Source organism: Patella vulgata, chromosome 4 (genome assembly GCF_932274485.2).
Source record: "Patella vulgata chromosome 4, xgPatVulg1.2, whole genome shotgun sequence".
NCBI lineage: Eukaryota > Metazoa > Mollusca > Gastropoda > Patellidae > Patella > Patella vulgata.
In genome coordinates, this window is record NC_065882.2 from 24,519,504 (window position 1) to 24,546,495 (window position 26,992).

Consider the following 26,992-nt stretch of genomic DNA (forward strand, 5'->3'; position numbering starts at 1 on the left):
TCGTTTGGATTGGATGAAAAACCGAGGACCCGTGTACACATTGGCGTGCACGTAAAAGTCCCCTTGACAGTTGGAATTCGATATTATAAGAGTAGGCCTTAGCGTCATTGTCAAGCCAAAATTTTCCTCATAGCACACTTTATCACAAATATTTACCGACAAGGAAAGCCATGTTTTAGAAATGCATTTTCTTTATATCATATCCAAAATTTAATAATATATAAGTGAGATTGACAAAATTAGGCTACTGGCAGTTCACCTCTGTTAAATTTTTAACAGCTTATCTTTCATTTTTCTGAGTAATTCACACACTTGACTGCATTTATCACGACCCCGAAACCGGATACCAAAACATGTGGATTATCATTGTGTAAATTTATTCTGTATCATGTTAAACATGCATAAATTGTAAAACATATTATCTTGCTTGTATGTTCAAACCTATGCATGCTGATACAAGTTTTAAAGTAAAAAAACCCAATTTATTCAGGAATCACATTTGCCAAATCAATAGTACAGTATTTTAAAGATTTGCATATTTTCAAATCCACGTTGATATCGACTCTCTATAAAAGACGATTGTGTTTCTTTAACAAGGAAATATCAAATTTCCTCAAGATTCAAAATTGTATGTGTAGGCGTATTTAAATATGAATTTTCCCACTACGTAATATAATGAAACCGGAAACCAAGAATCCGTCCAAATAATATTTCCTGTTATACATATTAGAGGTTTTTCTGTTTCTCCTAAGTGGACAACTGGATTTTACTGGACCATGACATCGTCAACAGCTATTCGGAAACGACAGTTGGAAGAGAAGCTTGGGTTGAGGGACGAGGAATACATCAAGAGCAACTTTCAGTGGGAAATCACTAATATTACTTGGGATATTTTGAATGGCCGCTATGATATTTTCTCACACCCGAGCCTGAAAGACGAGAAGGATGAGGAGTTTGTATTTTGTATCTTGATCAAGGATATTCATGCTTCTATTTGGGCAGTCAAAGATAGCGACCTGAAAAATGTGTCCACTTTGGTGTCCCGGGAATATGTTTCACCATGCCCTCTTGAGCAGTTTTTAATCTCTCCAACTACAGTGAGAAGATACCACGTCGTATTTGAGGAACAAACTGACCGCTACCTCGTGCAAGTGGACACACCATATATTACCCAAGTTAAATACGACATATGTCTTTACATTGGAACGTTGACGGTGTCCCAGAAATCCCTGGATGTGATCATGGCGTCAATAGCGGACAAGACCTATCTTCTGCTACAGAGCGATTGTCTGGAGTACTGTAAACACTTTGTTTACGTCTATTTCGAGCTGATTGAAGAAGAAATGGACAGAGAACAAAAGAAGATATTAGAGAAATTAACTGTTACAACCAGTGTTGTGTCTAGAGTTGGAGAAAGAAGTGGTCGACAACATCCATCGTCTGGATTTTCACTGAGGTCCTTTCTAACCTCCACGTTCTTTCAAGTCTTCGTAGGATCTGTACTGTGTAACTCTATGTTTCTTATTGGTTGGTACTTCTTCTCTAGAATCTAACCCAAGGATATTTTAATATAGGATATTCCGTGGTGGTGCAGAGGGAGCAGAACTATTTTTTGTAAAGATGGTTGACATCAGTGTTAAATTGTTAAAAATATATTTTCCAAAGGAATAAAGATGGTTATTGTGAAGTTTTCTGAATAATTTTGTATTATTTGTACAAAATGCAGTACAAAATCAGTATTTTAACCGGTTTGTGTCTGCATCGAAAGAAAATAATAAAATAAAATGTGGATATTCTTTGCAAGTTCGCAATTGAACTTTGGCATTATGTGGATTTAGTTAGTTGGTTAGGAACAAACAAATCTTAAGTACAAACCCATATCTTAAATAACCTACAGGTACAAACCCAAAACGGCATTTTTTTTTATAACAAAACCAAATGAACCGAAATAATTTTTCTTTTATGTGTTATAATGTATATCCAATAACCTTTTCGGTGAATTGCTTAAGCGACAACTGATATCGGCGCAGACAAACTTATTTTTGTCTAATCGCAAGCTTTGTTCATATTATATATACATGTGTCCCTTTAACGCCTAACGAAAAGCAATCAACTATGATATTATAATTTTAATCTGGGTTTTCCCGATTAACTCCATAGTTAAAGTGCATTTTGGCTACATGCTATGCAACAAGAAACAAGCGTATAAGAGCGCACAGCTTACATAGAACCAGATCACTAACGGAACAGACGGAACGAAAATGGGAGTGTACGCGACAATAAAATCTAAAACATGCTATACACATCATATAGGGTTATTAGGTTGACAGACGCATTAAAACGAGGAACTATGAGATCTGTTTTCTAATATTACACGGTGCTGTGAGGCAAATTCTTGCATGTTCTTTTTGTTCAAGAAACTAGATTTTGATGATCGTCAAACCAATAGCAATGTCATATGACATGTCATTGTGACGACAGCTAGAGATTTACCAGACCTAACTAAGTTGATGATTGTGAGTTAACATCAAAGGTAGAACTAATCGAGTCTATTTTCTGAAGTGTCTGTTTCGTGACAGCAGAACTTCTGCTACTGCTTAAATAATTATCCACTGATTCTGTACATTTTTCAGACTTTAATCATGATAATTTACACTCCCTGTTAAACCCCAAATAAAACTGTATGCAGTATATTTCTCTAAGATTCTTAAAATGTGTAGCCTTGCTAAGAGAGTATAAAATGAAGACCCGAGCCCTGAGAATCCCGAAATACCGTTTTTATTACCCATTCATTATCAGTGTACATAAACCTGTCTATAAACATATTAACAGACATATAAGGGGTTCTTCCCTTACTTCGTTTGCATGAGATGCATATAAAGCTACATGTAAAGCTTGAAAAAAAAGACACCCAGAAGGATTTTATATAACATTTTGAATATTTCATGTACTGGCTGATCATAACCGACACGTACATTGAAAACTGTCTGAGAAAAGGAACACATAGAAAACTGGTTTGAACATATGATATAATAGGATATTCATTTCTATCTAATTTCTGTGTTTGGGATAAAAAAAAATACATCTAGAAAACCGGGAACTTCCAGAAATATTTATACCAGGTAAAACCTTTCAATTTCCTGTACTTCGGATTAACAGCAACCCCAAAGATCAAACATACAGTGGAAAACTGAATTAAAAAAAGAAATACGAATTTTACTATTTTGAAATAAAATCCTTATACAGCAAGAGGAACTTGCTAAAACGTAGTGTGAAATAAAATCAGTGGTTGTTTTCCATATAAATTAATGTTTTTATTTTATTTTGCAATGCAAATGTAGAAATAGAAAGCCCCCTTATTTTAATGTCGCTAATTTTGTGTTAATAATTCTTCGTTTTAAACACACTTGCTGATTATACATAAACCAAAATAACAGTACATTTTAATACATAATTATACGGTCTGGTTGCGCTGCGCCATATTATTATTATATACTTGAATAAAATGGGTATACCCCATTCAAGTGTGAACTGAAGCTTGATACTATCTGACATTGATTTTTTTTCATTATTATTTACTTAATAAAAGGGGTAAACCCCACATATAGCCAGTTTGTTAAATTTCAGATATTATCTGACATTGATTTTAAAAATAAATCTAAATTCCCGTATTTCTGTGGTACCGTTCTGGGAAGTATTTAATTGGATTTCTATAGGCTACCAGTCTGTAAATAGTAATGATTATAGAAGTTCAAAGGAAACAGATTTTAAACAAATCCTAAAAACAATTCGTATCATAGCGAAAAAAACCCATGGTTCTCATTTTTTCGATCTGCACATTCACTGCATGACGACAGCCGCTTGTAAAGAATGTTTTAGTAATTAAGAGTGAACATTTTATAGCCTGTATACATGAGACATCGAAACCCAACTTTACATATTCATCTACTTCCCCCCGTTTCATATGGGTTAAATTCATTGGACCACTTAACGAACAATGCAGATTAAAGCACAATGGGTGGCCTTATTTGAATGTTTATGCCCATTTTGAAAATGGCAAAGAACTTGACGGTTCAAGCTTTGTGATTTAACGGCACGTTGGTATGCATGCAATCACGGCTAACAAAGAATTGATGTTGCAATTAAAATAACTTAAATAATTCCTGTTGTGTTGTTAATAATTATTAAAATTATTATCTTATTCTTAAAATCCCGATGCGCCATTGACATTTTTCGCTAAATAGATATAATTTCTCACCGTTTAATCCAACGCTAACACATACTTAGATTGATTATTTAACATTTCATTAAACATACATTATGCAAGAGCTAAATCTGCCTATTGCAGGGTTTTAATCAGATTGGTCTTTCTTTGGCCCTGAAATGTTATCTAAATTATTAATTAGACATTAATTAACATGAAAAGACCATAATCAACAACTCCCGATGCCGTCTTATTTTCAATGGATTTGAATTCGATCAGCTGTTCAACGTCCGTTGATGATTAAACGCAAAAATGGATAATCGAGACTTTGTTACTTATCGTGACAGCGCTAACAATTTCAATGGATTTGAATCCGATCAGCTGTTCAACGTCCGTTGATGATTAAACGCAAAAATGGATAATCGAGACTTTGTTACTTATCGTGACAGCGCTAACAATGACAATCGAGGCTACAAAGATTTTAAAATACGGGTTTCTCGGCTTAGAGTGAAGCAATATGACTGAAATTTTCAGCATATTCCCTTGACATCATCTAGTTTTCAACAATTATAGTGAGAAATCTCCCATAATGTAGCTTTAAGAAAACAGAATCAAAATACCAACGCTACATAGTGTTCCGGCTTGAATTCAATCGGATTTAAAGCAGGCCTATCATTACAATTTCGTGGACAACAAAATGGCGACAGGCTTTTCACCTATCATAGGTCGATGAATATATTTGTAAATACTGAACCATTTTTGGACTGATATTCCTATTCGAGATATACCTTTCACGGTATTATATATACATGTATTTAGCAAGTGATTCATATGGCGCTAAAATGGCACATCGGGCCTTTAAGTTTGTTTTATTTTCTCTTTCCTCGTTGATTGAAGTACCTTCTTTAATCACACATGATAATAAATGAGTAATAAAACCAAAAAAAAAAAAGGTTGAACATTAAAATATTGAGAAGGAAAAAGTTCAACGTAGCTTGGGATTCCATAGTCAACAAGATAAAAATATTTTGCTTCGCTCCACTCCCCGCAAAGATTATTTATGGTACGGCCTTCCCCGAAAAGAAATATTTCGGGGTATGTTTAATATCATAAAAGTTTTAATGTAAGAATGTATGGACAGACATTAATGTCAATAATGCACTTTTGTACTTATCTGACATTTGATTGCATGGTTTTGTTTGGAAATAATAATGTTTTATCTTACATATTGTGTTGTCTCTGATGAGGTTGCACAGGCTTATAGACGCCTCATAGTATAGTATGGCTTGTTATGCTTAATGGAAATATTTATTATGATAATGATTTAAAGTTGAAAACAACAGCTTGATAACTTCTATATAAATCCTAATATCATCATTTGTCTTTGATCTACACTATAATTTGTTTTTATCAACGCTAAACATCAACAATTCTCACAGATTCACCATTTTGCGTGGTTTTCGATGTCGGGAGGGGCCAGGATACTTCCGGCCTCCAGGCATATTGGTCACGTGTATTGCTAAAAGAGCTTCCAATAAACATAATTTGTCCTTTCTTAGCTGGTGCCTAAATATTTTTCTTCCTCACCAGTGTGTTTCTCCTACTAAATGCCAATCTGTCAACAGATTTCGGTTTCCGTTTGATCAAGTACATAGGGGACCGCGTGGCTACATATTGCCAAATTCATCTTCAAGACGAAAATAACAAGAGCAAAGCGTACATGTTATTTTGCAATAAATTTTACTGTACAGGTGTACATACCTACTCTATTTCATTTTTACACGAGCATATCTAGGTATGATTAAATCAACCATACTAAACAAAAGCTTACTTAAAATAATTTAATTTGACCATCTTCACCTGTATGTAGCCTACCTGTAGAGATTTTGGCGAATATTTTTTCTTGGAATTAACAATAAGGCCGTTTGCACAAACAATAATTGTCCTAGTATCCTATTTAAATAACCCTTCTGGTAACCGTGTGTATATCCAATTTAAGCCCATTTATTATTAATTGGATTATAGCTTCTGTCGGTTTTATCAAAGTATTAAATCTTGCATTCTTCGTTCTGTTAATACTGAAAGTAATCTATATATTTGATAAATACGGCTACAATAAATAATAATAATTAATTAGTATAACAATTTACAAATTTGAAACAATTTGAAACACTTTTCCTCCCAGCATAATCATTATGAATAAAAGTGTGGCATCACAAGAGTTTTAATCCATGCACAAAACTGGCAGGTGCGATGTTACCAAACTCCTTTAGGCAGAAATTTGATACAAGGAAGAACCTTTGGTTTATCTACATTCTGGTCAAATACAAGGTGTCGATTGCTTGATACGAGGCAACACATAACACTATTATCACCGTCATCAATACTGCCAGGGGCACGCGTTCTGTCTACCAGACGGCAAGACATGTGGATATCCCAGCATTCCTCTTGACATGAGCCAAATGGCGGGATTTATCTCGTGGGATGATTCCAATCTGAGAATGTTTAATACTATGTTACAGTAACAGTCAATCTGTTTATGATATTGTTAGACGACTGTCAGTATTAACTATTATATAATATTTATGTCACCAGTCATGTTCTTTGATTTACTACTGACGTTTTGTTGATTTTGGGCAACTGAAGACGGGCATGCGCCATACAGTGTGATTTGTACAACAGACAAGGGGGGACCGCGCCGAAAAATCCGATGAACTTTCCCGGACGACACCGGGATTGAGCATGGAACTTCGACGTTACCGAACCAACATCTTACTTATTGAGCCATCACAGTTCCCATTTGTAAGTGCAGGCGGTCCACCTCATACACAAACAAAACACACACAAACCTGAACAAACGTTACCAGGTTAAGTGTTAGAATTATATTGAGATTGTCCAAGTACTCTATTGTATAGGTTAATAAGAATTAAATTATGACTTACTATTTAAACTGGATTACTTTTCATTTCACCACTAAATGATGGAAAGACAATAAGTAACTATGGAGTTGGGCGGATATAACGTTTACTTATTGTGACGTCATAATGGTAGCACAATAAATTATTAGTGGGCCTATCGGGGCGAAGTACGGGCCAAAATTATTTTTAGTCTTTCTCTCCCTTTCCCCCTTCTGTGTGGCGGTCTTTTTTGACTTTTTGCCGTAGAATCGAAGAAATAGGTTTGGATACATTTTCTGCCAGGTTTTGATGAATATTCATATTTTGTGGCGGAAGGACAAGAGTTTGGTTAGGTTGATATATACTTGTATACTACTTCAAAGGTTGCTCCATCTGAGGTAGAAAGCATTCAACCCACGAAAATTTGGAGCAAAGATCGAGCCCGTCAAATAGACGAGAATTAACATTAAAATCAATGGGGAAATTAATGGTGATCTGTGGCAATACGGCATTCTTTGCTAAATTTCGGTGTGTCGAGTAATGTTGGACCATAGATGTTTACCCAGGTACACGGTTTCAAATTGTGGGGCCTATTTGTTATTATCTCTGAAAAATATCTTTACACTTGGTGTGAGTTGCAGTTAATGTTTATTAATGTTTTATAAAATAGCCTGTAATCACATCGCTGGTGATAAAATAGAAATGGTTCCACTACTGATGTCTTCCGTCTTGCTCCAGCCACAGTAGTGGACCGTCCTAAGGCCTTCCTTTGAGCAAGTTTTGTAGTCATTTTACTACAAAAAAGTTACTGGCCTATAACTTCCTTAATTTCCAATTACACTGACCCCGAACTGTACTGTACATAGCTTAACATAATATAAACCAAATCCAATTGCAATAAAAGTGAAACCTTACCGTATAATTAATTATATGATTTGATTAAACCCAACTGCTAAGCGAAATTTCTGTTCATTTTCAAATGGCCGCCGAACCAAGAATCACGTGATATCATGTCACTCGAAAATACAGAAAAACTGTTCGGTAAGATAAGATTAAGATTTCAGTGTTCCACTCTTCACTATTTGTAACATAATTACTTATTTACATGCAAACTGGATATGTGTTGAAAATTTTGCAATTGAACTTAATTTTACTTGCTCAAAGCCTCGAATAGTGTATCAATTGTAGCCGTGAATAAGAATTATCACGGCTACAAATATTGCAGCTATTGATAAAAGTAATGATTAAGCATAGTAATAATACTTTCTGTCAGGTATAAACACATGGTAGCATGCGCGGTTGGTTTAAATAATCGTTGAAGCTGACCACAGCCAGAACATAGGATGCCAAAATTGTGCAGAGATAAATTTTATATCCTGGGTATAAAACTACCCACACGCACAAATTTTTTCTTCCCCTGAATAGTGAATAGGCACAACAAAATCAATAAAATCAATATTCTTACAAAACGTTAAGAAACGTTTCACGTGGTAACTTTCACAATCCGATAGTAAGCCCATAATCAACCCTCTAGCTCATCAGAGAGTCGCTATTACTAATGGATTGAAACACGATCACTATTTAATAATTTAACTTAAAATGGATAATCGTAGCTTTGTTTATTATCGAAACAATGGTAGCAATGACAATCGACACTACGATAATAAAAAATCTACGCGACATATTCAGTCATAACTTCGTCTAGAATAAAGTAATTTGAATGAAATTTTCAATATATTCATTTCTCATTATGTATTTTTTAACTATTATAGCAAGAGCAACCAGTTCTTTATCTAAATAATGCATCTTTAATAATTGTGACGTCAAAATGGCAACAGGGGGCCGAGGTGGCTCAGTTAAGGCGCTTACTCGCTAACTAATTCCCCAGTTCGCTATAAATACTTCGCCCCAAAGCCATCTCGACATACAAGGAGGCCATTCCCCGTAATAGTGAATAGGGACTATAAAATCAATATTCTAACAAATTTTGTATAGCAATATTTCACGTGGTAACTTGCACAATCAACTCTCGATGTCGTCGCTAGCCTGCGATATTTACTGGATTAGAATTCTATCTGCTGCTCAACGCTTGATAATCGAGACTATGTTGTTTTACCGCACTGGCTTTAGTAATGATGATCGAGGCAAGATCTAAAATTCTCGATTCAGAGTGGATCAATTTGACTGAAATCTTCAGCAAATTCCCTTTACATTACCTAGTTTTAACTATTATAGTGAGAACTGTCAGCTCCCTATCTAATCTCCCATAATGTATCTTTAAGTTTTATTTCTAAATGTATTGCTTCTCAGATACAGGTCCATCTAGATGATAACTGTTTGTATGAACGTGCTTATAAACCATTTCACAGTACCGAAACAGCTTTAACCCGGGTTTTAAATGATATTTTAATGGAAATTGATAATAGAAAATATACATTTTTAATTTTATTAGATTTATCTGCTGCTTTTGACACGGTGGACTCTTTTATTCTTTTACGTAGATTTCATTTTTAATTCGGTATTTGTGGCTCTGCAATAAATCTTTTAAAAAGCTGTCTGGTGGGTAGAAAACAGTATATTTTTTTAGTTTTAAAATTGTAAATCGTCGTCTTAATCTGGTTTGTCATCTTGGGTTCCTCAAGTTTCTGTTCTTGGTCCAATTTTATTTACCCTTTATACGTCAACATTAGGTGATATTGTCAGAAAATATGGTCTCAGATTTCATTTGTATGCCGATGATACCCAATTATATATTTCATTTACACCTAATTGTCCATCTTTTATCAAAATTACAACTTGAGAACTGTATTAGTGAAATTAGAAAATGGATGTCAAAGAATTTTCTAAAATTGAAAGATGATAAAACCGAATATTTGTTATTAGGCTCCAGGCATCTATTAAGTAAATTTGCACATTATATCCCCTGTTGTAATTGGTAATTGTGATATATTTTCATCTTATTCTGCCCGTAATATTGGCGCAATCTTTGATAGTTTTGTGCTTATGGAAGCGCAAGTAAATAATATTTGTAAATTGTGCTATTTTAATATCAGAAATATAGGTAAAATACGTAAATTTGTTACTGTAGCGGCCACTAAGTCACTTGTTCATTCTCTGGTCACTTCTCGATTAGATAACTTTAATTCACTTTTAGTTGGTTTAACTTGAAAACTTATAGACAAATTACTTGTTACTTTAACTATATAAGAAAGGCGACCACACAACTCCTGTTTTATATAATTTACATTTGTTATCTGTTAAATATCGAATTGATTTTAAGATTTTATTACTTACTTTTAAATGTTTAAATACGTTAGCTCCTGTTTACCTCTCAGATCTTTTAGAACTTTATACACCTGGTCGAACATTACGTACATCAGATAAATTACTTTTAAAGCCCAAAACTGTTCAACTAGTCTCTTATGGTCAGCGCTCTTTTAGTTATCAAGCACCTGTTTTATGGAATAATCTACCATTCAGTTTAAGATGTTGTACATCTCTATATTCTTTTAAAAAACAACTTAAAACACATTTATTTACCCAGACTTTTAACTGGCTCTGTATACCTCAAATAGTGACGGAGATATGCCATCTTGAATGTCGAAAAAATGATGAAGAAAACTTTCACAAATCTTTGATGCTGATATTAATCGAGCGAAATTTTCGAATTTCGAAAAACCGTCAGTCAGAGCCCATATGGGATTCGTCCAAAGAATCCAAAAATGAAAACCCGAAGAGAAATAACCGAAATATGGACAATCTGAGATTATATTTTGTCCTATCCGTAAAACACTTCCTGTTCGTCAAAAATAACCCAATTTATATTTAATAAACACATGTAGATCCACGGAGACCAACCACATCTACGTTGGCAGAATGTTTGCATCACGTACAGTTTTGGCTGTACAAACTGACACCCCCCCCCCCCCCCACAAAAAAACCCATATAAAAAAGCACTTACAGAAACAATGAAACACGTAATAACGACTAGACGTTCTGTCAATATTAACTATTAAATAATATTTACGTCCCTAGTTATATTCTTTGGTTTACTATTGACGATTTGTTGATTTTGTTATTATCTCTTTAAATGTATATATTTGTAAAGCATAAAAAGTAACCTACTAATTAAAACTGTACGGGAAAGTAAACAATTGAAAAATAAAATGGATAGAAATGTCGTTAGAATTAATGTGCAGATAATAGGCTGTAGTTTTTAGAAACATGTCAAACTTGCACCCACTTTACATATTATTATTAAAAGCTAGGACCATTGGTATGTTTTTTAAAAATGTTATTCAAAGGGTTAGACTATTACAATTTCATTGTCTGGAATGAAACCAGATTTTTCCGTCAAACTTTTAGTTTTAGCTTAGACAATCCTGAACTAAATTTACCATTCTGCTAAAATTTGGCTAATATTATTATTGTGTTGCCGAAAAGTAACGAGCAAGTTTTAAATAACCAAAAATCCATATGTAATAGAAAGTGCGGGAGAATCGCGCTACATGTACACAATACCGATAAGAAAAACGTGCGGATAAGACAAACTATACAGACATTCAATCATTGCAAGAAATAAACTACAAATATCAAATCAAGTGAATGAATACGGGGGTAAGCCGTAAGCGTCCACTGCGTTGTGCACAGAGAGAGAGAGAGAGAGAGAGAGGGGGGGAGTAACGTCCACTCGACACAAACTAGGTCATTTCGGGACTAACACATGGCTCAAGTTTTTTTTCAATAATTCACTTGCGTGTAGGGGTCTTCAGCAGTGGGAGGAAACCGGAGAAAACCGACGAGGTTGGGCAGGCGACCCTACTCCTCGTCACGTACAACCGGGGAATCGAAACCATGCCAGTTGACTCAATGACAGACCTTATGATACAGCGCGCACGTCCTAACCATTCGGTCATCCTATCCCCCTTGCGCTGTACAGTCCCGAGCATGAAATGATACTGACTTCACTCAAAATGAAAAACAATACAACGAATCCATTTTATTACATAAAAGTAAGTGCATGTCGTGAATTAGCTTCATACTTGCCCCGCCACGCGGGAAAAATCGCCTGTACTGAACAGAGGTTCTTAATTGATTTTGATTAACTTTTCATAAATAGTTAGCACTATGATCCGGGAAAAATCGCCTGTACTGAACGGGAGGTTCTTAATTGATTTTGATTAACTTTTCATGAATAGCACTATGATCCGTATAGATTTTAAGGGTTTTTTTTTCAATAGAGCAGCAGATATCTGGACTGCCCAGTAACCGTGTGTAATCTTTTGTAGGTTATTAACTCATCAATGTAAATAAATTAATAAGAATTAAATTATGACTTACTATTTAAACTGGATTGCTTGCTATTTTACCACTAAATGATGGAAAGACAATAAGTAACCATAGAGATACCTATTGGGCGGATATAACGTTTTCTTATTGTGACGTCATAATCAACATACTTGTAACAAATTATTAATAACGGAATCAATAGTCGATAAATTCCGATGTATGTACATGTATAATAGAGTGGTGTCCGACCATAATATTATATGTTTATCCATTTCAGTATGTTCACCATCGTTCAAATTGTGTAGCATAATTGTGGGGCATATTAATTTGCCAGGAACAGAACCATACACATCCTACCGGATTAGTCGTTCAGTTTTTTTTATTTATAAAGTTACGAAAATAATGTCTCCAGAATCCCATTAAGTTTTAAAAAGAAATACTCCAATAAAAGTTAGGGGCCCAAACTCAATAATAATTTCTCTATAAATCTCGATCAGTCGCTGTCATTCTAGTAACTAACCCTAATATTCTGGTTATGAAATATATATATATATATTAACCTTGTTAACAGATACAATCATGTATAAATGTGAATGGAATTCGAAATATGAGTAAGCCTTTGTGCCGTTGTCGGGGCAAAATTTCACTAATAGCAATAGCATACTGCATGGCTGTCTTGATTAGACCGGTTGGTGCAAAACCGTAGAACGTTCAGCCCAATTTCATTTTCATTTCCAATTGTGTCCTGTTAAGAAAAACAGAGTTCTCTCCCATTTATAAATACACGCTATCGTATGGTTAGATCCAAATATTAAGACCACCTGAAGATTTTGTCAAGGTCACGAGATGTAGACAGGGTTAGGGCACGTGGCCTTAATATCTCGATCTGACCGCTATTGTATTCAATCAGTTTCAGACTACTATTATGCTCCAACAATTATATTTCAAAATTCCGATAATCATAGATTTCAAAATAATTAAATTATATTTATTTACAAAGATGATCAATGATATAATAATGTTTTAGAGAAAGGAAGTTGTGGAAGTGATTGTCGTAATTCTGAACATTGTTGTATCTGAAAGAAAAAAAAAATAATAAAATGAAATGTAGTTATATTAAAATCTGGTTTAAATGGTAATAACATTTTCATTTCATTTCGACAAATTAATATAAAAATTATAACAAAATACAAATTAATGTTATTTTTCATGTATTTCATAATATTTTAGATCTCAGTAGTTTTTCTGTGATCTGATACATTTGTAATTATTTTTTATTATTATTATATGGAAATTTATCACTACTTACATTATCTAACCACCGAGAAAGGTGTATCAGTTTTTCTTTTTCAGAATATGTCATGTCAGCCTATGATAGAAATATGATAAAGTTCTAGTAAATATGTATTAAATATCATCTGAATTAAATAAAGCATATTCATTATATTCAAGAAAGTGAGTTAGCATTTGATTAGTTATTAGTACAATTCTAGAGATTTCATATTAGATTTATTCAACACATAAAATAAGGGCATGGTACAAACACAAGTTAGTATGACAGATCAACAGCATGCCTTCTGTTCATACAATCCGGATTCATTTTTTTCCCACAAGATTTTTTTTTTAAAGATGGGTTCCCGCGTACAAACTGGGTGATTTAATGGTATATATGGACCAAAAACATATTGAAACTAATTAATTAGTCATAATTATGCTTCAAATCCTTCTCAAACATTGTAATTGCGAAGGAATGCCCTGCTATTAAAATTCGATCAAAGCAGGTCATGTTTACGTCACATCTTGGGAGTCAGAGGAGAAATCATTGCATACAGAAGACGATGTTGTCTTTAATCGCTTACTATTTATTACAAATATCGAATCCTAATTAAATTCTCGGATTATCCCCACCCGCCTCTTTTTCCGTCATTTTTATCTCAGAAAGTATTGTACGTCTAACTCTTCATTAAGTTTATCAACTTGTACATCAAGCGCTCAATGTTCGCTTGTGACCTTTGACATCGTGCGTTCAGAAGGTCATAATCGTCGGGCTGTTGATTAGGGGAACCCTTACATTTTTGTCCTGTATACGCTCCATGAGTGTTTTTCGGGGAATCCAGTATTTTTCTAGTAAGATTGGATATCTCTACTTTCCATATATACCAAAATTGCCATACTTTTATTGGAAATAACCACCCGATAAATACTTTTCTGGGAACCCATCTTTAAACCTAGAATTTTGATTATGACTGGACACATTTTCGGCAATTTGATTTGGAATTTTGACTTTGGTGTTAAGCACAGATCTGTAAAAATAATTTTCCTCATGTGAGTGACTATACCGTTTAATTAGATATATTCAAATTTAGACAATTTTCTGTGCATATAGATATTGTAAGATTAAAGGCAGATCAAGCCCAATCGAAAAGTATGTACTATCTTAATATAAAGACTGCTGTTAATAGTAATTAAGCACATCTGAGCATGACACTATCCTGGTCACGGAACCGGACTGTGACCCTATCCAATAAGACTTCCATGTTACTCAATGATCAATTAACTCTGGAACACTGTGTTGTTATAACTATGTTTACATGTATATATCTTTATAAGATCCATAATACAAAGGTTATATACAGGAAACTGAATACACAGCTATGGCAGTTAATAAAAGCTAAATAGAAGTTCCCCATCAATTAGTAGGTGTTCGGTGGCGAAAATTATAACTCTTCTTTTCAAGTTTACATGATGATCTCTATCCCAGCCTCTAAGCCAAGGGGGCTAAAGGTATGTTCTTCTAAGAAGCTCACATGATGTCTGAAGCAAATTTAATTGTACTCTTTAATTTATAAACATTTAGATACGCCATCTATTATGGCAGGCTATTAATATATTTAGGTAAGTGTTTCATTTGGGAACCCTTTCACACCAACCTTATTCCATTTAAATGGGACTAATATGTGCACCAGATGGCTGGACAACAGTAACACACTTCCAGAAATGGATAGTGGCAGAAAGTTGTAGAAATGAAATTAAATGGGGTTTAATGTCCCAAGAAAGTTGTAGAATAATGCAAGGTACCTCATTAGCCTAAATCTACCCCTCACCCATTTGTTTAATGACTTCAATATATTAAACAGAGCACCTTTCATAGAACTAAAATACACCCCCCCCCCCCCCGGTATATATATATAGTATTAAGTAAGTATAAAATACTTATATGATGCATGAGATGGTTTGTATGAAAAAATGAAAAAGTTATCAGAATTCCTTGACTGATTTCAGTCTGATATGTTAGGGCTTCAAACATATGAATCATTTACATTTTGTAGTGGTTATGAAAGATCAGTGAATGTTTAACGCATTGCTGGGATTGATTCGAATGTTAATTTAATGATGATATTATATATAAAAGAAAGCTACATCTATTGTCTTGTTGGAAGTAATAATACCTCTAATTAACTATCTTGTGATGGTGAATCTATTTATAGTATAATATCAACGTTAGTTCAGAAGGATTTTACGATGGTTAAAAACAACATACCATTATTCCATGTACGGCTTGAAAAATTGAAACATCAGCTAAAGTTATATGATTCCCTACAAAATACACTTTATCACTAAGATATAAATTCAATTCCTGAAAAAGAAAAATATGCAGGATAAATTTCAGTCAAAACTCAATGCCGTAAATTTAAATATGCTTATTACATACAATTTTAGCATAGATATGCAAAGAATTGTAAACTTATAAATGCATTAACTTACATTTAATCTATTACTAAGCTCTTTTTCATTGGAACATGTATTTAAACTTATAACTCTATATTCTAACCATTGGTCGATAAAAGCTTGATCCTCTGCATTATTACCTAAAATAATATTTAATTAAATCATAATAGTAATGTGATTATTGTTGTATGGGTTTGCACTTTTAGTAAAACAATACTGAAGCCTCTGTCAAAGTTTCATAAAGTTCTATCAAGGCTTGATGGTTATAATTGAAAAAAATGTATCCCCAAAATTCTTTCTAAGGGATGTCCAAAGTTGATGCCTACGGAAAGATCACTATTTCTCTCTTTCAATGACTTTCATCACCAGCGAGGCAAAATTAAAAGATTTCTATACCAAATAAATATGTATTTTTTGCTTCTCTGGTCAAATGTTTTAATATTGTTGTCAAGCCTTTTATTTTTCCATTTAGTACTGGAACCTGAAAAACAGTGACAACAGAAGTATGTGATAATCATATTAAGGATACAAATTATTTTCTTTATTTGCATGGAATTTTTTAGGGGCGATTTGCATACATTGATTTGCAGTTTTATTATTTCTACCCTTTTCAAGGATACCATAGAAAATATGTGTTTATTTTAAGAAAGTTATTTATAGTACCAGAAGCACTGTTAGTGTAGTATAATAGTTGTGACTGAAGATGTCTGTTCGGCTATTATTATTTTGAGGACACTGAAACTAAAATGCTTTCAATAATCACAGAGAAAATCAATTCTCCGTCCAAGAAAATAATAACCAGTCCCGGTCGTCTGAAAATGTGCATCGCTGGTATAACATCCACTGAACACAGACTAGGTCATTCTAGTCTAACATATTGTATAATTTTATTTCAAAGATTTGCTTGCGCGGTGAGGATCTTTAACAGTGGGAGGAAACGGAAGACCACCCACAAGGTTAGGCAGACAACCCTACCCCTTGTCAGTATAAGTGTGAGATCGAAGGTATGTTACTTGACTCAATGACAGAACTTATAATCTAATCACACAACCACCCTTAGTTAAATAACATCTATAGTATTAGTATTACCAAGTCTGAACGTACATGTAACATCGTACCTCGGCTATAAGCAAAGTAGTTTATTAAAAGAGTGCTTTAATTAGTTTAATGGGGGGTTGGATGGCTGAATGGTTAGCGTGCGCACGCTGTATCATAAAGTCTGTCATTGAGTCGACTGGCGTGGTTTCGAATCAACGGTTGTACGTGACAAGGAGTAGGGTCGCCTGTCCAACTTCGTGGGTTTTCTCCGGGGCATCCGGTTTCCTCCCACTGCTAAAGACCCCTATGCGCAAGCGAATTATTGAAATAAAATTAAACCATATGTTAGTCCCGAAATGACCTAGTTTGTGTCGAGTGGACGTTAAACCGCATTTCTCTCTCTCTCTTTAATTTCAAATCCTATTCAGATGTCATATAAATGACGAAATCAAGACAGTCACAGATTATTGCTTGCATGGCCCTCCAACCTGCACCACTGACAACAGGAAACAATGCTGGTACATGTATCTCCCACGAAACTTGTGGGTCCCTTGGTTAGTGACTCACTATGACTCCCTATGTGTAATCGTAGTTCAGTGTTAAGGAAATTGAAGAAATCATTGTTTTAATATGGGAACAAAATAATAGTTTTGAACCAATCAAATGATAGTGGTAGTTGATAAGATAGTCTACGATAATTACTGCAGAAAACAGGATTTATTTGTTTTCATGACCGAAATATGCTAAAGACTGGAATTAGTCTGGTTTTGGGGGGTTTTTTTCATCTCATAATTATAGATATTTATGTTCATTCAATTAATTAAGATTTTTATAAGTTTTAGCTAGCTAATATTTGTGGATTACACTTCAGTTTTAATTTCAAAAAAATGGTACAGGGAACACAGGAGGGGTATATAATGCTTTGACATCACACACACATGACTGAAAAGCAACCATTTTTGTGCCCGGAGCTACTTGACTGTTATTATAGCACATGTCATATTGAATTCATTGATTACATTATTAACATTGATCTCAGATTTAAAATTCTGCACGTCTCCACGTGGAATACAGTATAATCTTAGTGGTTAGCAAATAATGTATTTCATGTAGCAAATAATTAGTTAATACCAATTCATTAAACGTTATTTTTCCACATGGAACCCCTAAATATGCTGCAACATCACGCAATTCTCTTTCCACCGCCGCCATGTTTCCCGATAGTCAAGGGAGACCTTATTGTTGTTGAATTAAATTTTAATCAAATTGTTATCTGGTTGATTTTATGGATGTAGAATATTATTTATTATTCATCTTATCGTAATGCTTACTCGAGTTGAACTTATTTGATAAGATGATTTCAAATGCATTTACATATACAATAAAATAATAAAAGAAATTATGATCCCAAAGCGGAAATCTCGACATAGACATTTTGTACCAAAATATTTTCTGAAACGAAAACAATTGATCACATATTATAATACTTTTAAAACAAAGGGGCTTTCAGATTTGCAAAGTATTAAAATCATTGAAGAGTCTCGTGCGTTTATTTGACATAAGCTCCCAGAACATTCAAATGAATCAAACACACTCACAGAATTAAAAAATGGGAGTTGTGTCCCTTGGACTTTCTTTGGTTTATGTTTCGTTGTTTTCTTTCTTATTCATGTTTCAAAGTTCAGTCAAATCGGAAGGGATAAATGAGTTTTAAACAATTGTAGTAAAATATCTCCGTTTTGTTATGTACAGTAACTATGTATTTGTATGTGGTACTATGCTTTCTTGGCCTCATTTCCCACACAAATGCGGCAAAATTATCTTTTGAACGAAATAAACAATCCTTGGATTTAGTAGGTAAGCTATAATTAAAACAACCCAGTTTGTAACACTGCTCCACCCTCGACCTAATTAATAAGTGACTTGTTTAATTTATAGTGTACAATCTCACTCTAAAGATACAAAACCTTTGATTTTTGGTAGTTCGATTTACACACAAGTCCACCCAAATCTACCCAAACCAAATGACAGTAATTTGAGTAATTTATCCATATAACATTTACTGTTGTTTATGTCAAATTGTCATTTTGATTTGATAACTTGAAAAAAAATACCTTTCTTTGTAAACCCAGATATTCAGATAACCATTGCTTGCAGTCAATCCAATCTGATTAAAATACAGATCTATATTTTGTTTCGTTTTTTATACTTTTGATGACCTGCACTACATGAAGATCTGACCATTTTTATCATTTGTAGTAGACGGTCCCGTTCAGGATCTTACGAGCGGTTTTTTACCATATGATGTCAGACATTTGATTAACCAATCAGTGTTGATGTTTCTAGTGGGATACCAAGAACTCGTCGTAACAGCCAGATTCATTGGCTAATTCCTCACATCAACCAGATGCAGGTTATGTAACAACTCTTCCAGATCTTAGTGTAGTAAAGACAAGTAAAACGAAATTTTGAGCTCTAAAAAACAAAACGAAATAGGATCTGTGTTTTAATCAAATTGCAGTTAATCAAATTAAACTTTTTGGAAGTTAATATTACCGGTACTAAATTTAAAATATGCGCATTACTTTGATGAAATATGGTACAAAATATTACATGATTTTCATATATTACAATATACAGAGATATTGCAATACTGTAAAAATATTGCAATATAGGCTACATTGTACATGTAAGTGGTTACATAAAGGTTTCAGCAGCAGTACTCCACTTTAATAATAACCACTGTATATGTATTATCTTCTCTAGGTTTCTTTTGGCAAATCACTGACATTCACTATGATGGAAACTACAGTATTTCTGGTGTTCCAACGGATATGTGTCATCAAAGTACCAGTAAATTAAACAATGCTACAAAACTTGGCATTTATGGAGATTTTTTGTGTGATTCACCATGGCAATTAGTTACATCTGCTATTGAAGGAATGAGAGCAAATAATGCTGAACCAGATTTCATCATTTGGACTGGGTTTGTATGATTTGGTTTTATAAATAAAAATATTTCCAGGAAACAAATGCATACAATACAAAAATATGAAATTGAATCTGTCCACCACTCATATTTGCCTGAAGGCTGTTAGAGTGATGATGCATAGTAACTCCAATAAGGTACATGTTTCTTATGACACTGTACAAGTTGGTCCGGGCAGAACTGGCACCTTTTGCTCATTTTACGCCCAAGCATTCTATTTTATATACCCATTTACACTAACTAGGAAATATTTTGCAAGATATACTTCAAACACCATTTTATTTTTGTCCTTAGTGATGGAAAAATTTCTCTTAGAATTTAATTTTCAGAAGAAATAAAGTTAATAATAATATCAATGGCTAATTAACTCACCCTGATGTCATCCCAGTCATCGATGTTGACGTCCAAGCAATTACTGCTGATCAGTTTGGTACATATAGTGTACATGTATAGAATTTGTGGGCAAATTCTGTAGTGTAATAGGTTCTTGTTTTTGCTTGCGACCAATTTAGACAGCTATCTAAGGGAAGTAGTTCTTTAAGAAATTATCACCCTTCCACACAGGGTCTGAGTTGTTCATTAAAATTTTAAATTTCTCTACCACCTTGATCTTGTGAAATCAAATTATTGAAAATTAGTTACTAAATCAGTACATTCATTAAAAATAATGCACATCACACAAAGAACACGATGCATATATGTCCATAGTAACACGCCATTAAAAGAAAATGTTTCAGGGGCTTTTTTGCTTTGTTTTGTTTTTTAAATCATTAAAGTACGGTAACCTTAAATCAATATTATTGTGTGCGATTTGTTTTCAGGGATTCCATTCCACATGTCAATAATTCAGAACTGGACAGAACTGAAGTTTTCAAGATCATTGGGAATGTAACTAGAAAATTAGCAGAAGTTTTCCCCAATATTTCAATTTTCCCAGTTCTTGGTAACCATGATCCATACCCAGCCAACCAGATGCCTGCTGGTACTAGTGACGGTTATTATGGTGGAATATTAAAAAAATCACAATGGGAAAACATTTTAGACAGTGATCAACAGAGACAGTTTAACAATGGTAAGATAAAGATTTTGTTTTTATACCATAGCATATAGAAATGAAATGAAATGGGGTTTAATGTCCTACTTTTCTGCACTAACTGGGCTAATGAAGGCGGGCATACACCATGCAGTGTGCCTTGAGGGAAATTTTCCCTGGACAGCGATGCTATGGCCAACTCCTATTTTGAAATTCAACTATCAAGGGTTCTTTGGGGGGGGGGGTTGGATGGCGGAATGGTTAGCATGTGCGCGCTGCGCTCTATCATACGGTCTGTCATTGAGTCAACTGGCGGGGTTTCGATTCCGCGGTGGTACGTGACAAGGAATAGGGTCGCCTGTTCAACCTCCTGGGTTTTTTCCAAGTCCTCCGTTTTCCTCCCAACGCTAATAACCCCTACGCACAAGTGAATTATTGAAATAAAATTAAACCATATGTTAGTCCCGAAATGACCTAGTTTATGTCGAGTGGACGTTAAACCCCATTTCTCTCTCTCTCTCTCTCTCTCAAGGGTTCTTTAACTTCTTTTACATGCCTGCCAATATGTACTCGGAACCTCAGTTTTTCATTCCATCCAAATGACTATACACTGTTTTTTGCCAGGTCCCTGACAAGGGGGAAACCTCACTGTAAAATCCAGAGGAACTTTCTCAGCCAACACCGGGAACATGCCAGAGATCTCCTTGTTAGTGAGCCAGTGACTCCCTCACTGAGCCACGGTGGCTCCCCATATGAGTAGAAACAGTTTGATTAAATGATTACATGTATATTTTAACCTGGATAGCTACAAGCAATCTCAATCACAGCGATAATTTAACCTTCGATTCTCTCTGGTAAAACTCGCCATCCATTTTGAATGTATCCTTTTGTTGCTTCACAAAGATCCAAGATAACAGCTCAAACTTGCGAAACTTGTGTTTCTTCACAATTTTCACATATTTAGCTGAATCTCTCACATTGTGTGCTAAAAATAGTTCGCGGTAAATCATCAAATCTTGATGTCAAGATGAGAAAAATGTTCCAAGGATCATTAATATGTAACAATTAGGCAATCAACTGATGCCTAATTGTCGAGAAATAGGCAGCATTTTATTCCAACAAATCCCACTTAAGATCCGATTTCATGCTGATTAATGACCAGCGAGTTTTACCAGAGATAAACGAAGGGTAAACTTATCTCTGTAATAGAGATTGAGCTATAAGGTAAACTATTGGGCAGAAAAAATAATTATGTTTTTCTGGGTAAGGATGATTTGTAAAATTTATTTTTTCTGTGTGATGATTATTGAAGTAATAGTAAATAATAAAAATTTAAAGGAACTTGGGAAAAACAATTCCAAAGACAAAATGATAGAATTAAGTATCATGATTTTAAAATTATATTTCATTTAATTCTAATTAAGAAATACAATTTAAAATATATGTCAGATAGGTATCAAGAGTTTAAAAATAAACGGTCATATGGCATTTTTGTGTTCTGGAATTTGAATGTTGATTTTATGTACCGGTACTTCAATTCTGAAGTGAAAGTCCTAGATTTCACAAACACCATAAATAAAATAGGGTTGAATGTTGAATGGTAACCTGGAAATTGAAAAGGTATTGCATAGCTTTAGCTAGTTGCCAAAGACTAGTGTTTTGGTCACACCAATATTGTTTATTTTTTAAACAAAATGTCTTGTTTATTTGTAGGTGGATACTATAGTTTTCACATTCAATCAAATTTACGTCTACTAGCTTTAAATACCAACTTATATTATCAACTGGATACACTAGTTAAAGACATGGAAGACCCAGCTGGACAATTAGCATGGTTTGAAAAACAATTAATAGATTGTAGATTAAAGAATGAAAAGGTTAGTTATACAATACTAACTGTACCAGGGCAAATTGTGTTTCAACCTTTACATAATTTTTATGCACCAACAAATCATGTGAGAATACATAGTCCTCTGGGGGAATCCTATCAAAATTCAGAGGGATGCAATGAGTTATTGCCCCTGTCCCTGAAACATTGTGCCATAATTAACCAACTAGATGCACTATTAATAGTATTAAGTGCCATAATTAATAAAAATGTCAACATAAAATGAAAATGATCAGCCATGTGAACCCAATGACTAGTTCCAGAAATAGTAAGCATACACTACCCCGTGCATGATATCCACCATGTTTTAATAAATTGCGATTCAGTAATGATTTTGTAATTAAATATGGTTGGAGAAAACTCTGTAGGCACAACAAGCAAGATACATATAGATACATGTACTATATAATTAAAGACATTCGTGTATAAGAACAAAAACTTTATAAAGAATTTTAAATGAATGGCCATAACCTTTGAGTTAGAATTGAATGAATGAATGAAATGGGGTTTAACATCCTACTTTTCTGCACGAACCGGGCTAATGAAGATGGACATACACGATACAGGGTGCTAATAAGAAATTTTGCCCAGACAGCAATTAATTCTAACTGTCAAGGGTTAGTTTATATGAATGGCAAAGTGTAGGGCCCTGCACAGAACCTCAGGTTTTTCCGTACCATCCAAATGACTATTATTTATTTGAATATTTATTTAAATTATTTTTTTCATAAATTACTTTTAAATAAATACGTTCTTAAAATCTGTATTTAACTTTTGTTTTGTGGTGATGGGGCTTTAACTGAAAGACACCAGATTATTTTACCTTTCTCTTTCATTTTAGGCTTATGTCATATCTCATGTTCCTCCAGGAGCATTTGAAAGACTTGCAGGAATAAGCTGGTTCTATCCACAATTTAATCAACAATATTTAAAGATTATAGCCGATTATAGTGATATTATTATAGGACAGTTCTATGGCCATGAACATACAGACAGCTTTAGATTACTTATAGATCAACATGGTAAGTCTTCTTGGTAGTTAGAGTATTTATGTATTTTCAATATAGTTAAGTTTATTAATTACACTTCTAGTAAGTCAATTATCAGACGTCACTCAAATCTGAAAAAAAAAAAATGGCTACAATTGTTTGAAACTATGCATTTAATTTGGGATGTTTTTCCAAAATGAACTAAAACATGACCAACTAATTATCTACATCAAATGGAATTATGCTGACGAACTCAAGGCTAAATCCTAAGGGGGGAATGTCCACTGGACCTTTAACAAAGTAATATTTTAAAAATTGAAGAAACAGTGTCCAGATTGGATTGAAAAATAATTGTACCAAAATAAATGCTGTATAATATTAGAGTAGTATACGAATCATGTTTGGAAAGAGTTAAAAAATTAAGTTGTTCATTTCAATGTTCAGGGTTGGTCGGGTTGTCTGCAATCTGATTAAAACACAGATCCTATTTCGCTTCGTTTTTATAGTTCAAAATTTTGTTTTACTTGTCTTTACTACACTAGGATCTAGAAGAGTTGTTATCATTGACGTGTTCTGAATGATGTGAGGGATTATCCAATGCAACGGTCTGTTACGGCGAGCTTTAAGCGTGTTTTGCACGGAACTGTGGGTAATCTACTAGTAACATTGATGCTGATTGGTTAATCAAATGTCTGATGTCATAGGGTCAAAAGCCACTCGTGTGACCTCCAACAGGACCTTCTACTACAACTGGTCAGATCTTCATGTAGTGCAGGCCATCGAAAGTATTACAAAACGAAACGAAATATGGTTTTCCCTCAAAGCTAAAGAACCCCATATGCAAGCAAATTATTGAAATATAAATATACCATAGATGTATTAACACCATTTCTTTCTGTTGATGTTTAATTCAGAATAACTGTAGTCAAAATGTTGAATATAGTTAATCTTCGCACATCTATATTAAGAGAGATCAAATTTTGAATTTAATTTCTTTACAGATGAAGCCATAAATACAATGTTTTTAAGCCCAGCTGTTACACCATGGAAGAGTACATTACCTGGAGTTGGTGCCAACAATCCGTCTATTAGATTATATTCCTATATCAAGGAAACGGGTGTGGTTATAGATTATAAACAATATTATCTAAACTTAACAGAGGCTAATAGCTTACATAAAGCAGATTGGAAACTGGAATATCAAGCAACAGAGGCTTTTAATATCCCTGATCTTTCTCCTACATCATTAGACCGTCTGTCAGAATCTTTCAGAGACAATGATTACATGTTTAACAAATATTTAGTAATAAACACTGTCGGCTATGATACAAACCCCCAGTGTAATTCTACATGTAAACGGAATCAGATTTGTGCTATTCGTCATCTTAATTTGGATCAGTATACAGATTGTATAAGTAGGAGAGGAGATACCACATTTAGACCTGTTCTTACTACACACCACCATCATGGTAAACCAGGTCGGAAACCTGTTCCTAGGTACATGTTTTATATTATAGGATCAATGGCCGGAGTTATTCTACTCCTCACAATATTATTCGCTGTTTTCTGTTTCAATCGGGGCAAAAGACAAAGGGTTCCTTTCAAGTATGGCCGTTTTGCAGGACCAATTAATTAAAACTTAATCTCCCCTTCCTCAATTATCCTTCTCATAGTCCCTTCTGCCTGTCTGTCTGTCCAACGTAAACAATAAGTAATTTTCGAGCTCTTGATTGATTGAGTTCAGTGAAATTTGGTGGGAATGTTGCTGGTGTGGCGTTGATATAGATTTGCTCAAATTAAGTTGCTTGCCCAATAGGTGCTGGCCAGTGGCTTAATGAAGGTGCAGAATTAGATATTTTGTACTCTTTTTTTTTTTCGAGTCCACTCGATTGATCACGACTAAATTTTATATATATGTTGCCTAGGTGGTGATTATTTAGATCTTTTCAAACGATGTTGCTCATGTGGACAAAGACAGGCAGCTTGTATTAGCATATTTTAACATTAGTTTTACTTATATTGTTAAATATTTCAACAAAAATATTTTCATCTTATAATATGCCTTTTTATGTTGTTTTTTAATCAAGAAAAATATCAGTCATAAAGCAGTTATAGGCTTGAATATTCTTACTATGCAAAACTTTTAATTCACAAATACTCTTTTAACGGATGGGCGATTGAGGACATTGGGCCCCTTGTAAATTGGCTTTTAAATTACTGTGATCTGTACCTGATAATTTATTGTTTAATTCTTGTAATAATTTTATATTTTGTTTTAAGAATTATCAGATCTGTGATAATTTTGTGTTTGATTTTTTTATTTTAAAAAATGATCAAATCTTTATGCTATGTCAATATGTATTTTAAAAGATGATTAATGTGCAGGTTATTTTTGTAACGTATAAATACAATGATTTACTTTTATTATAATTATTTTTAAATAACTGTATATTTTAATATGATTTTTTTTTAATGGAAATGTATATACATACTAGTATTGATATGTTTATAAAAAAGAGAATAACATCTGTAAAAAAATGTAGAATTAAATCATTCCAGACAAAACATTATTTTCTATAATTCAATCAGTTTAAACAAGTTTTCTGTCTAATTACAATTTTATTGTGAAGCATAATTACTTCTATACATTTATTGAAATATGTGTTGGAGTGGAAACAAATAGACATACAGGTTAATATTGTAGCTAGTCAGACCTTTTGGTTTCCACTGGTTTGTTTATTCATAAGAAAGTGACAAATAAATTGCAGTTCATTTATTTCTAAAAGTCCCATTGCACAACATGGTCAGTGGTCATTTTCGTTATTTAAATTTAACAAACATAAGGATTTAAAAGTGTTCTTTAGAATTGATTGATTTTTAAACCAATATGCTTTAGACTACTGGTCTAAAAGTCTGTATGTGTCTTTAATCTGGA

General features: G+C 33.7%; 1 protein-coding gene and 1 long non-coding RNA gene across 2 annotated transcripts; one reads left to right on the forward strand and one right to left on the reverse strand.

Annotated features, from left to right (window-relative positions):
• Positions 1–16,000: 16,000 nt before the first annotated feature.
• Positions 16,001–18,378, reverse strand: LOC126817554 (uncharacterized). The gene is made up of 3 exons (XR_007679046.2): positions 18,290–18,378; positions 16,157–16,260; positions 16,001–16,028 (listed from the first exon to the last, which is right to left on the reverse strand). It is a non-coding gene; the product is annotated as an uncharacterized LOC126817554 (long non-coding RNA).
• A 414-nt stretch (positions 18,379–18,792) lies between these two features.
• LOC126817553 (acid sphingomyelinase-like phosphodiesterase 3b) lies at positions 18,793–26,630 on the forward strand. Its single transcript, XM_050544616.2, has 6 exons — positions 18,793–19,015; positions 19,925–20,144; positions 20,969–21,219; positions 22,894–23,057; positions 23,910–24,090; positions 25,059–26,630. Exons 1-6 carry the CDS (start codon positions 18,916–18,918, stop codon positions 25,691–25,693), a joined length of 1,551 nt encoding a protein of 516 aa, XP_050400573.1. The 5' UTR covers positions 18,793–18,915; the 3' UTR covers positions 25,694–26,630.
• The last annotated feature ends 362 nt before the right edge of the window (positions 26,631–26,992 follow it).

Coding starts and splice junctions, on each gene's coding strand:
- LOC126817553 (XM_050544616.2), top strand. CDS start 18,916: ATGTATTTGTATGTGGTACTATGCTTTCTTGGCCTCATTTCCCACACA. Junction 19,016..19,924: donor ACAATCCTTGGATTTAGTAG/GTAAGCTATAAT, acceptor TATCTTCTCTAG/GTTTCTTTTGGCAAATCACT. Junction 20,145..20,968: donor GATTTCATCATTTGGACTGG/GTTTGTATGATT, acceptor ATTTGTTTTCAG/GGATTCCATTCCACATGTCA.